This window comes from Diplotaxodon limnothrissa, linkage group LG5 (genome assembly GCF_057381915.1).
Source record: "Diplotaxodon limnothrissa isolate DT_005_m linkage group LG5, D_limnothrissa_male_GT1.1, whole genome shotgun sequence".
Classification (NCBI taxonomy): Eukaryota; Metazoa; Chordata; class Actinopteri; order Cichliformes; family Cichlidae; genus Diplotaxodon; species Diplotaxodon limnothrissa.
In genome coordinates, this window is record NC_140600.1 from 9,672,737 (window position 1) to 9,684,496 (window position 11,760).

The window sequence follows — 11,760 nt, forward strand, 5'->3', positions numbered from 1 at the left end:
CAATTGTTTTGTTTTTTGATCTTAAGTATAAACACATTCTGAACAACAATTGCCTCAAGGCACTTTATATTGTAGGGAAAAGACCCTACAGCAGGGGTGGGGGAGCTCCAGGCCTCAAGGGCCGGTGTCCTGCAGAGTTTAGATCTCACCATGGATCAAGACACCGGAATCAGATGATTAGCTCATTACCAGGCTTATGGTGAACTTCAAAACATGTTGAAGAGTTAATTTAGCCATTTAAATCTGCTGTGTTGGATCAGGGACATATCTAAAACCTGCAGGACACCGGCCCTTGAGGCCCGAGTTCCCCCACCCCTGACCTACAGTATTGGAAAGGAAAATCAGCAATCACATGACTACACTTGGTGACAGTGGGAAGGAAAAACTCCCTTTTACCAGGAAGAAATGTCCAGTAAAACTAGGCTTGGGAAAAAAAAAAAAAAAAAAAAAAAAAAAAAAAAACCCAAGTGGAAATGTGCCAGGATTTGCTTAACCAACTTATCACCAACACTCTGTGGCAATCTAAGCCATAGGTAGCAACTTCATTATTAAAAGGGCTGTAAAGCCGACAAGGATTCAGACAGAAATAATATACGGACAGTGTTAAGTCCAAATATTACACAACCATTTAGTGGGCTGGACTTCCTGCTCATTCACAAATGAGCACGCACACACACCCAAACTGGACCCTGGAAAGAACTCGCCCCTAAATTAACTAAAGCCATCAAATATATGCTTGTTGTTCACATCATCTACATATTCCTAAATAATTAATGCACAACATGAATGGTTAAGTGAGCAAGACCACCAACCATAAAAATGTTAACATTTATTGCTGTTTCTGAATACCCCATTGAAAGCAAAAGCATTCAGAGTATACACAGAAATTGTACAATTAGATATGGTTTCACAAAGGCAGTGAACACATACTGTATTACAATCTACAAAAAAATCTACTTTACAGAAATTTAAAATTCTAAATATCAAAAAGTACAGCTGCAGAAACAAGTGTAGAACTGGAACCAGAAAACTGCTCTGGATATCGGTTGGTGAAACAACATGGTGACATCACAATACAAAGAAAGCATCTGATCTTTGTACTTACAGCTGGTATTTGGAAACTACAACTGGCAGACGAAACTAAACAAAAAACAAATATACGTCAAAATAACTCATTGAAATGATCATAAATTATGTTGGTTTTATGCATCCGAAATATCATTTTACAAAGGACGCCTCTACAAGGTAGACCGTCATAGTACTGTTCAGTAGGATTGGTAGTGTATCAATGTGGGGTGGGTTAAACAGGACACGGGGGGGGGGGGGGGGGGGATCTCACATCTCTGGTGGAACACACGTTGGTTAGTTGGTTGCCATAGTTTAGGTCAGGAACAGATTTGCTGGTTTGTTTAGCTTACATGTGAAATTCTTAAATAATGAAGATCTGATGCAGCTCTGTTCTGACCCTGGCAGTGTGCTACACTACGGTTAAAGACTACCAATCCTGTAATAATGTCAAAATGGCTGGAGTGAGTGGCATTAAACAACCAGACCACCACAGAACTCAAACAACCCCAGTGAAAGAGACAAAAACCAAAACACAGCTGCAGAAACCAACCCCTTTTAGGGGAAACTTAAAAGCAAACTTAAAAACAGAAGAGAGGAAGATCAATAAAATATTCCAGTTAAAAAGAAGGAAAAGAAAAAAAAAATTTTGGGATGCCCACATCAGTGCCAGGTAGCCATTTTGGAGGAGTGTCCAAAGCGTAACGAGGCGTTCTTCTTGTGTTTGAGGTGCTGTCCTCGTTCCCAGTGACAGTCAAGCTGGAGTCAAGGACAAGCTGGTTTATGGTCACACATGGCTGCAAAGGGAGGGGGAGGCTCTCAGTCTAGTCCTGCTCCATAGGCTCCTCGGTGTTCCCAGTGTTTAAGATGGCACTTCCCATATCGCCCTCTGTAGGAGGTTCACTTGTACTGCTGGAGGGAGTGAGAGCTACATCTTCACTGGCCGCTTCTGCTCTCTCCTCTATGCTACAGCTGCTATCGCTGCTGCTACTGCTGCTGCTGATGACTGGGTCACTGTTGCTCTCCTCACTGTCTCTGCTGGTCTCGGGGCTTTCCAGGTCGCCTGTGGGTGCCTGCTGCTCTGTCTGATCCATGTCACTGCCCTCGTCCTCTGAGCCACACGGCACTTCCCTCTCGGCCTGCTCGGCCTCCTGGCCCGAGTCTGCACATGCATCGGCCGCCGTGCTGCTAGTTGGTTCTGTAAAAAGTGAAAAAGAGCAGAGGAAAAACTAAATCAAAAGTAGCTCCAGAGGGGGAGGGATTCACGCGATCCCAACATTACACTGGCGAGTACAGTATGAAGATATTTACAGAAAGAAAATTATATATTCTTGAGAATTCACTCTCACCTCCAATAATGCTTCTGCATTATAATAAATGAAATGTTACCTTTTGTATCAGTAAATGAACTCTTTATGTGGTTTACATCATTTAAAACTATCCTTTCGTGCCTACAAATAATTCCTTTTTACTTTACTTAACCATCTGTTCAGGTCTTGCTCTACGAGTACACATGCAGAGGTATTTGTAGGCCACTCTGGTCTAAACTACGTAATGCAAGAACCACAGCCACCACATTGTCATTGCAGTAAAAGGTACTGACAGCATCTTCAGGTATCAGCAGACCTGGCCTCTTAAACCTGGATTATATTGTGCTGAGAATACAGCTGGAGACCCAACGGCCAAGTGGTCATTCGTATTATACTCGTTTGATATCTGCTTGAAGTCCGATGCCTGGATTGTAATGCAAGTTCACCACAAAAAAAAACAACAACAACAACAACAGGCACAGAGACGTCTGCATGAATCCTTTTGCTAACTGCGTAATGACGACATTTACACCAGTGGAACTCGCAGACTTGCGGGTGCAGAGTAATCCCTGCTTCATCGTTAACAAATCCAGCACCACTCGGCCCTCAGCTCGGCTGTCCCTCTCTTCTGCCAGCTGCCCAAATTACACACACTGTGCATCAAATTATATGGTATTAATAGGACATGGGGTCAGTTTTATTTTCAACGCTATTCCTTAGTTAACTAGTTAAACTACAGCTTACATCAATGTAGCGACAATTTGTGAAACTGGACTGGAAACTGGTTACAATCTATATCAATTCCTCAGTCATGATGTTGAATATTGGGCAGTAAAGTCACACTTTACACAGAAAGTACTGCTTGAATTGTTCAACAACCAACAAGAGACACCAAAACATGTGTTTGTGAAAAGTACCCTTGAAAATCTAAAAGCCACAAGTTGTCCCTTTATTGAGATCAAAGAAAAAGTACCAGATGTTCACACCTTACGTGTTATAGTTATATATGTCAGAGTTTAAGCCAACTCTGACTTTGATGCTTCATGTTGCAGTGTAAAGTCAGAGCAAGCATGTCATTTGTAAGAAAGTGAGTAGTCTCGCTTTTCTTTTCTTAAAACATAAAAACAATTACTTTTTAACCAAAATAGTGACAAGCTGTTTTGCCGTACCACGACTTGTTCTCCAGGTTCCCTATGGTAAAGTTCTGAAGCATGTTTTTGAACAAGGTAAACTATCACAAAGCATCTGAGCTGTTTCTGTTTTTAAACTCTGCAATCTGATTGTTAACTGGGGTTGGTTAAGTACGCTAGAAACCTGAACAGCCAATGAAGCCAGCACATTTGCACAATCGCTTGTATTTTTCATTATCTACGTTTGTAGAGTCAGCTCGACTTTGTAGCCTCAAACTGCTCAGTACTAAATTTATTGCCTTAACGTCCACAACCAATGAACAAACAGCACTGAAGAACACCTACCTTGGTCTTCAGTGGCAGCAGCACTGCTAGAGGCTTCATCCTCCTTATATGCAACCTTTTCTTCTTCTTCCTCTTCTTGGACCATGGCTTCTGCTTCTTTTGAGTGGCAGGTGGCATCTGAAGGCCTCAATGCATCCACCCCATGCTCCTCCTCTTCATCCTCCTCCTCATCTTCTTCCTCTTCATCCTTGCTGAACTTAAGTCTCTTCACCTCTTGCTGTTCAGCTTCCATGTCCTCTTCTGTTTCATCGTGTTTGTTCTTTACCGAGCTTCCCGGGGATCCGCCTGATGCCGAAACCTCACTAAAAATGAAATAAGAAACCAGAGATACACGTGAGACCAGCAGCTTTGATTGCGCTCCTGGTGTGTTAAGAATTCGGACATACCTGGAATCTTTGTCGCCATCTGGGTCCGTGTCAGTGTCTTTGTTGTCTGTGCTGTCTGGCAGACCATTAGCTGTTAGTGAGCTGGCCAGAGAAACTTTCGGTCTGTTCAGTGGTCGTGGAGTTCCTGGACCATTCACTTTCCTATCACAAAAGCAAACCAAAACAAATAAATAAATGAAAATACATATTTATTTTTTTAAATCAGGTCAATAATCTGTCCTCAACACAACCTCTCTGTAAACGCAGATGTGCTTCCAGGAGGCATTACTCCATTCATTCTATTCACAGCACTGCATCCATTTTTTCTGCAAAAGCATGAAAGAGAAAAAAATATTAATGCATTATTAAAACCCTCTGCATGGACACTGAATGCAGATAAATATTCTATTAAACTCTAAACTTGAACACATCACTTACTCTGAGATTGGATGGACACAGCTTACCACCATTACGTTCTAGAGGGAAATAAAAATTTCTAAAGTTAATCACAGACATTATTAGTTGAAAAATACCTAACTTTTCTGTTCACGTCTTACCTTCTCCACCCCCCGAAGAAACTTATCTGTTCCTGTATAGTTCCTCTTAGGTTCTGTAAGTAGCTCACACAGGCGCTGGATCGTGAACGGGATTCTACAAATGGAAGCAGAGCAACAGATTCACCATACAGTGACCAGGACAAGTGTCCTTCAGAAGGTCCATGAATCTATTTTATGTGGTTCGTAAGTGGGAAGTCACCAGTTATAAAAATCAACAGGGAAGGACAGATAATATTGAGAAACACTGTTCTGAGCTCTAATAGTCTCCCTTTAAGAAATGAGATTCAACTCGGTGTTGATTGATATACCCCCAAATCACAACAGTCACCTCAAGGTGCTTCATACTGTAGAGTAAAGACCCTACACTAATACAGAGAAAACCCCAGCAATCAGGCAACCCCTTACGAGCAAGTTTTATGGCAACAGCGGGAAGGAAAAGCTCCCTTTAAACAGGAAGAAACCTGTGGCAGAACCAGGCTAAGAGAGGGTCCAGTTGGGCAACCAGTTGAAGAGGAGATGAAGAGAAACAAACTTAGTTGGGTACAACTCTAGTTGAATCAGGTTTTGAACAATCTTTGTACTCTGCTAATTTAATCTAGTTTTACAGCATGGTTTTTCATCTAGAACTGGTCTTATGTGGTCTAGATGGTGCTGAAGGGTTGGAGGTGGGCTAAATCCCAACTCTGAAAGTAGGTTATAAGTAGTAGCATGGTTCCTTTAACTATAGGTTTAACAGCAAAATTGTGCAAATAACTGAACTAGTTGCTCAGTACACTCATTTATTTAAAGCTGCCAACCACAAATTAACTTGAAATGTATCCAAAATTGATGAATAAAAGTACTGTTGACACACATTATGCAAAATTCTGAAAGAAAGTGCAAACTGACTGGCCTGAAAAGACTTGGGCAATAGGAAATGCTTTCACAACAAGCAAAAAAACACGAAAGAAAGAAAAAGTGTATATGTGCACATATAACACACAGGGTAACCTTGCTTGGCTTCTCTATTGATACCACTTCTGCCTCACGTGTTCCACTTCAGCTCAGTACCCACCCATTGTATCCCTTCACAATCTTTAGAATTCTCTCTTTCATATCTTCAAATGGAACTGACTCCACATTGGGATTTGCAGGACCTCTTTGCTCAGGTGCTGAGGCTCTGAAGTCATCCATCACTTTCTCCAATTTAAACAGGAAGTAGTTCTTAAATTGAGACCATTGAACCCTAAAGGAAATACAGTGAATAATTAGAAACAGGTCAACACACTGGCAGAAGACATGTTAGAAGCTTAAAACAAGTCAAAGTTCAACATTTCCACCACTGTGACAAATGGCAGATAAATTAGAAACTGCAATGTTGTTAAAGTTAACAGACCTATGCTATATGAAAGAAATGGACCCTTCCACTGTATTTTTACAGTCTGAAATCTACCCCACACTTTTGTATTTTTGCGATTATCTAATAAGACCAGGTAATGTCAGATACCACAAATCATTTTGGAAATCAAATGCAATATTAAAAAAAGGGTCATCCATCCATCCATCCATCCATTCGCTTCCGCTTATCCTTTTTCAGGGTCGCAGGGGGTGCTGGAGCCTATCCCAGCTGTCATAGGGCGAAAGGCGGGGTACACCCTGGACAGGTCGCCAGTCTGTCGCAGGGCTAACACATAGGGACAGACAACCATTCACACTCACATTCACACCTAGTGGCAATTTGGATTATCCAATTAACCTATCCCCACAAGCTGCATGTCTTTGGACAGTGGGAGGAAGCCGGAGTACCCGGAGAGAACCCACGCAAACACGGGGAGAACATGCAAACTCCACACAGAAAGACCCCGGCCTGATGGTGGAATTGAACTCAGGACCTTCTTGCTGTGAGGCAACAGTGCTAACCACCGTGCCACCGTGCTGCCCAAAAAAGGCAAAAAAAGGTCCAAAAAAAAAAAAAAAAGGGTCAAATAAACAATTTTTAAAAATGTTAAAAAAAAAAAAAAAACTTTATTGATTACTCTGTGAAAAGAGTAATTTTAACATGGCCTTAAAAACATGTCACCCCTAGACTGAATATGTGTTTATGTGTGTAGTACAATTTTTCCAAGGTTAGGTCTAGCTGCAAAAAAAAAAAAAAAAAAAAAAAAAAAAGGCATTAGGCAAACACTGTGGTTGATGTTTATCTGTTGTGTCAAATCAGTTTGTACTAACTATAAATGTATGAAAGTTAGATACTCCAAAACATCTTTAGCTTGACACCAAAACTACAACCACACACACTGACTAGCTGCTTCAAATCCCTGCAGAGGGCCCTGGACATCTGACACCTCCGTTTGAAAAAGCTCTTACAACACTTACAAAAAGAAAGCTAGTGGTCATTTTGTGTACACCTCTTGTCATTTGCCACCGTTTCCTCCTGCTGGCTTGAGGGGCTGCTGTCTGCACCAGCATGTGGAATTTCTGGTAGCAGGTCAATGCTGACCCACCACAAACAAACTCACTTCCTATCCCCAAAATACAGGTGAATTCCCATCATAGGTCTTTGTTAGTACCTTAAACTTTTCTCATTACAATATTTTAATAATTGTTCTGTTTACCATTTCCTTTTTAATCACCCAACCCCACGTGTTTATTTGGCCCATTTTCTTTAATCTTATGCCTTATGTAAGAATAACTCACTTAGATTTCAACAGTACTTACTACAGGATACTGCAGTAAGAAACCCTTATGATTTTAAATGATCCAATTATAAAAACACATGTTAACTAATATAACAGCAAATTGAAATTACTTATAGTCATGAAAGCTTTGAGCCACACATACTTTAGGCTGTTATCTCAAGTCCAAAAAGTCTATAAAATGTCATCATACAGGGCCTATTTAAAATGATAACACTTGTGTATTTGTGTGTGTGTGCGTGTGTGTGTGTGTGTGAGAGAGAGAGAGAGAGAGAGAGAGAGAGAGAGAGAGAGAGAGAGTAAGAGAGAGAGCAAAGGGATACAATAAATAGGTCTGTAGTTTTCACCTACATGGCATCGCCAGTTTTGGCGATATGGCATAGAAACTGTTCCAGTAGAGGAGATGGCTCCTTCTTTCCTTTCTTGTCGAAATCTGTTAAGATGAAAAATAAAATAAAAAACCCTGAGTGGCTTAACATGACCATTTAACTAGTGGAGGTGCACAGGCTTTGATTTACCTCAGCTTTCCCAACGGTTTTGATAACTCTGCCAATAAACCTGGATATTTTGTTTACTTTCAGTTATAATCTACTCTAGCCGACACGTAAAAAGCTGGTACCAGATCCCCGAGGAGTCACCCTATCTCGTTAAAGTTATCTATTTACATAACCAGTGTTGCTAATTCGCTGGCTAGCCTAAGTTTAGCATGTTAAGTTAGCCAGAAGACCATAGCCGGCAAATAACTGTACAAAAAGCCGGTGACAGTCGTCATATACTTAATACATATCTGTGAGAATATTATCAGTTACTGAGGGCAAATACATAAGAACTTTACAGTAAATCCAAAGGAATAAGTTGTATTTTCTCGTCGTTCTTTCATGACTAAACCATTTCCGTGAAACCGCTTATAATGCTAGCCTTAGCTAACGCTAGCCTCGAGTATCAGCTAGCTAGCGCCATTAGCGTGAGAGATACAATCCGATCATTTGTTACAAAAGAGTAATCTGGGCCGGACACAAATATCGTGTGGTCTCGGCCGATGAAAGAACAAGAGGAATAAACTGAGTATAACCTCTGAGAGCTTCTTGAAGCGAATCAATTTCCATCACGTCGTTGCCCTCTGTCAGTCTTGTAGATGTAAAAAAAAAAAGCAGACTGGCGGCTAGCTGCGGCTGCTAAGCTACAACCTCACAGACAGGCAAAGAGGAGGAAGCATTTTAATATGGCGCCGTGAGGTCACTGCCTGTTCGCTGAAACACACGGGGGGAGACAAGCGCTCCACTTATGAATGGAGGTGGATTTACACAAACAGACGGAGAAAATGAGACAATGTTTTAAGGGGCGATATTCTTTTAACACAATATCGACTTAAAACAGAATTTATACCAAAACAAATTCATCTTAAACATAAAAAAGTATATCAGAAAAATGTGAACCAAACTTGTAATTTAAATGTCTTTATCAGCACAAGTTTTGGATTTATGCTATCCAATACAATGCATGTGCATTTCTTTTTATTCGTGAAAAAAGGCATGGTTGGCTGAATGCCAATCTATTTGCGTTATGTAACATTATGATATACACATTTAGACGTGGGAAATTCAAGCTCAGCTGTATAATTTTTTAATAACAAGTGAATCAGAATGATTTCTATAAAAGTACACTGAACATAAAAAGATGCTGCATGTGAAATATCGATACATTAAGATGCTATGCACAGATACAATCTGGGACTGAGAGGCACTCATCACCATTTGCATACAGAGAATATTTACAAAGATATTTTTCTGAATCATTAGTTATGATACCTGACAATTTAAAATGTCGATTCTAAATATAGATTTTGTATCTTAAGTTAAATTTAGACTAAATTTAGGAGGGGTGTCAAATTTAGGTTTACCCACTGTGAAGCTGTGAACACATGGACCAGATGTGTATATGTGAGTTTGACAGCTGACATTCTTTAATTAACACCATCCCTGCCAATGACAATATATTCCAGCAATATGTTTTGCATATTCTGGGAGGTCTTGGATGATTACTGATTCATAAGTCACTGGAAGGTTTGAAACAATACTCTGACTGAGAAAAAGTCCATAATTTAAGAAATCCTTGATAATATTGTTTATTGTCTCATATATTCTTCCTACATCCAATTGGTCTATGCACACAATGGCCTCTGTAAATAATTTTCAACATATTGCTTACCATTATATGATTTATTCAAGAATACCAGTTACCATTTACAAAGTATGGGAGGTAAAGAAATATATCCTCATGTAAAAACAAAATAATCTTTATTTCTTTACATATTTGTTAAGGGCCCAGACATGGCATCTCAACTCTTAAGAGAAACTGCCTTTTAAAAAAGAAAAGAAAAAAGATATTTCATCGTGTAGACGCTTGTTTACATATTCAATATAGCCTTCAAGTGTGAAAAAAGGCACATGATAAGCAACAAATCACAATCTACTTTTTTCAGGTTTCTGGAGCCCTGATAAGTGGGTTAAAAGGTCTCCGGGCCTTGAGTTTGACAGACACGATAGAGAGTTAGGTGAGTGTTAGCTTCACTTTCAAATCGCTAAGATTGGGCTGTATTATCATATTTGGATCAAAATATACTGACATCAGATACTTACTGATCTTGTTGAAACAAATCTTCAGTAACCATCGTCTGTACTCTCTCTGTCACCATTTAAAGAATATAATTCATCCCCGTTTATTGTTTCAAACATATTAAAACACAATTGATTATTATGCAGTCATGGTGAAAACAAACAAACACACACAAAAAAGCAACAACAAACATTTGTATTAGGACATAATTAAAACTATCTGGTCTTTAATAGGTCTTAAAATGAGATGAACAACAACACATGACATATTATTATACCGTGTTATTAACAAAAATAAGGCCAAAATGTAGACGCACTGTATAAAAACTAAGGACACCCTTACTGCTTTCTAGTGGCCAGGTGCTGCTAATGAAATGCATTTGATCATTGATCATCAGCAACCTATATATAAGTTTTGGCAGTTTGCTGGTCTGAGATCAGCAATGTTCTTATAGTAGCAATTGGTGCTCTCCATCAGTCTTGGAAGGGGCCATTTACAAATAATTGTAAGAAAGATTATTTACCAGTGGAAAACATTCATTACAAATACCAGTCTTCCACTGAGTGCACATCCCAAATTCACCCCAAAACAGAATGTGCAATGCTTGGAGAAAGTTAAAAAAACCCAAGCTGTATCTCTACAGGCCTCAGTTAGCATGTTAAATACTAAAGCTCATTGCAGTACAATTAGAAAAAAACACTTGTTTAGTTTTTTTTTCTAATTTTTCTGCAATGAGTTTGTTTGGAATGATTGGCAGGAGAAAGTCTCCTCTCCATAATAAAAACCCCAAAGAAAAACAAGGCAGCACAGCTGATGTTTGGAAGATTGTATCTGAACAAACTATAAGACTTCTGGAACACTGTCTCTTAGACAGATGAGACCAAAGTGGAGGTTTTTGACCACAAGGTACAGCAAACACCAAACAAAGCACCTAATACCAGCTCTCAAGCATGGTGTTGGAGGGGTGATGATTTGGGGTTGTTTTGAAGTCCCAGTCATTGAGCAGACTGTTAACTCCTCTGCATACCAAAGTATTACAGAGTCAAGACCATCTCCAACAACTGAAGCTTAGCCTAAACTGGATCCTGGAACAGGATCAGAGAATGGCTGAAAGAGAAAATAATCAAGGTGTTTTAAATGCCAAGTCAAAGTTCAGACCTGAAACGTACTGAAATTAACAGAAGTGTGCAAACCTCTGAACTGAAGCAACACTGTAATGAAAACTGGGCCATAAGTCCTCCACAACGATGTCGGAAGTTATTACTGCTACTCAATTTTTTCCACACACGGCTTCTGCCTTTTGGCTTCATTTTTGTTAAATAAACAACACAGAGTGATATGTCACATGTTCCTGTCCTTACTTTAAGACCTGCTCAGAATTAGATACTTTTTTTTCCTTTTATGATGTTGTGATGTGTAAAAACCTCAGAACTGACAGATGCGGTACGTTCTTTTCACCAAGTCTATATGAGCATAAATGAGGCTAAGGTAAACTCAGGACATTGCATTGTTTTATTAAGAAACACACGCTGAGTGTACAGCTATTCAGTTTCCAGGTTGAATGATTTGATACATTTGGCGCTTTATACCCCTTTAAAAGCAACTTTAAAATATACAGCCCATGCGTTCATCATTGATCACATGGTACGTACACCACACATCAGATTACAGGCTCGGAGACTCTCAAACACACAAAT

The 11,760-nt window shown here is 39.7% G+C and overlaps 1 protein-coding gene across 1 annotated transcript; it reads right to left on the reverse strand.

Moving 5' to 3' along the window:
- Window positions 1–1,029: 1,029 nt before the first annotated feature.
- ppp4r2b (protein phosphatase 4, regulatory subunit 2b) lies at window positions 1,030–8,635 on the reverse strand. Its single transcript, XM_085353772.1, has 9 exons — window positions 8,520–8,635; window positions 7,799–7,880; window positions 5,827–5,997; window positions 4,773–4,866; window positions 4,654–4,691; window positions 4,467–4,541; window positions 4,237–4,377; window positions 3,851–4,152; window positions 1,030–2,263 (listed from the first exon to the last, which is right to left on the reverse strand). Exons 1-9 carry the CDS (start codon window positions 8,551–8,553, stop codon window positions 1,890–1,892), a joined length of 1,311 nt encoding a protein of 436 aa, XP_085209898.1. The 5' UTR covers window positions 8,554–8,635; the 3' UTR covers window positions 1,030–1,889.
- Window positions 8,636–11,760: the final 3,125 nt, after the last annotated feature.

Bases quoted from the DNA above. Each gene is read 5' to 3' on its own strand.
- ppp4r2b (XM_085353772.1), bottom strand. From the start codon at position 8,553: ATGGAAATTGATTCGCTTCAAGAAGCTCTCAGAG. The intron at 7,881-8,519 runs GTTATACTCAGT...TCATCTTAACAG, and splicing joins GCTTCAAGAAGCTCTCAGAG to ATTTCGACAAGAAAGGAAAG. The intron at 4,867-5,826 runs GTGGGTACTGAG...TTCCATTTGTAG, and splicing joins ATTGTGAAGGGATACAATGG to AATCCCGTTCACGATCCAGC.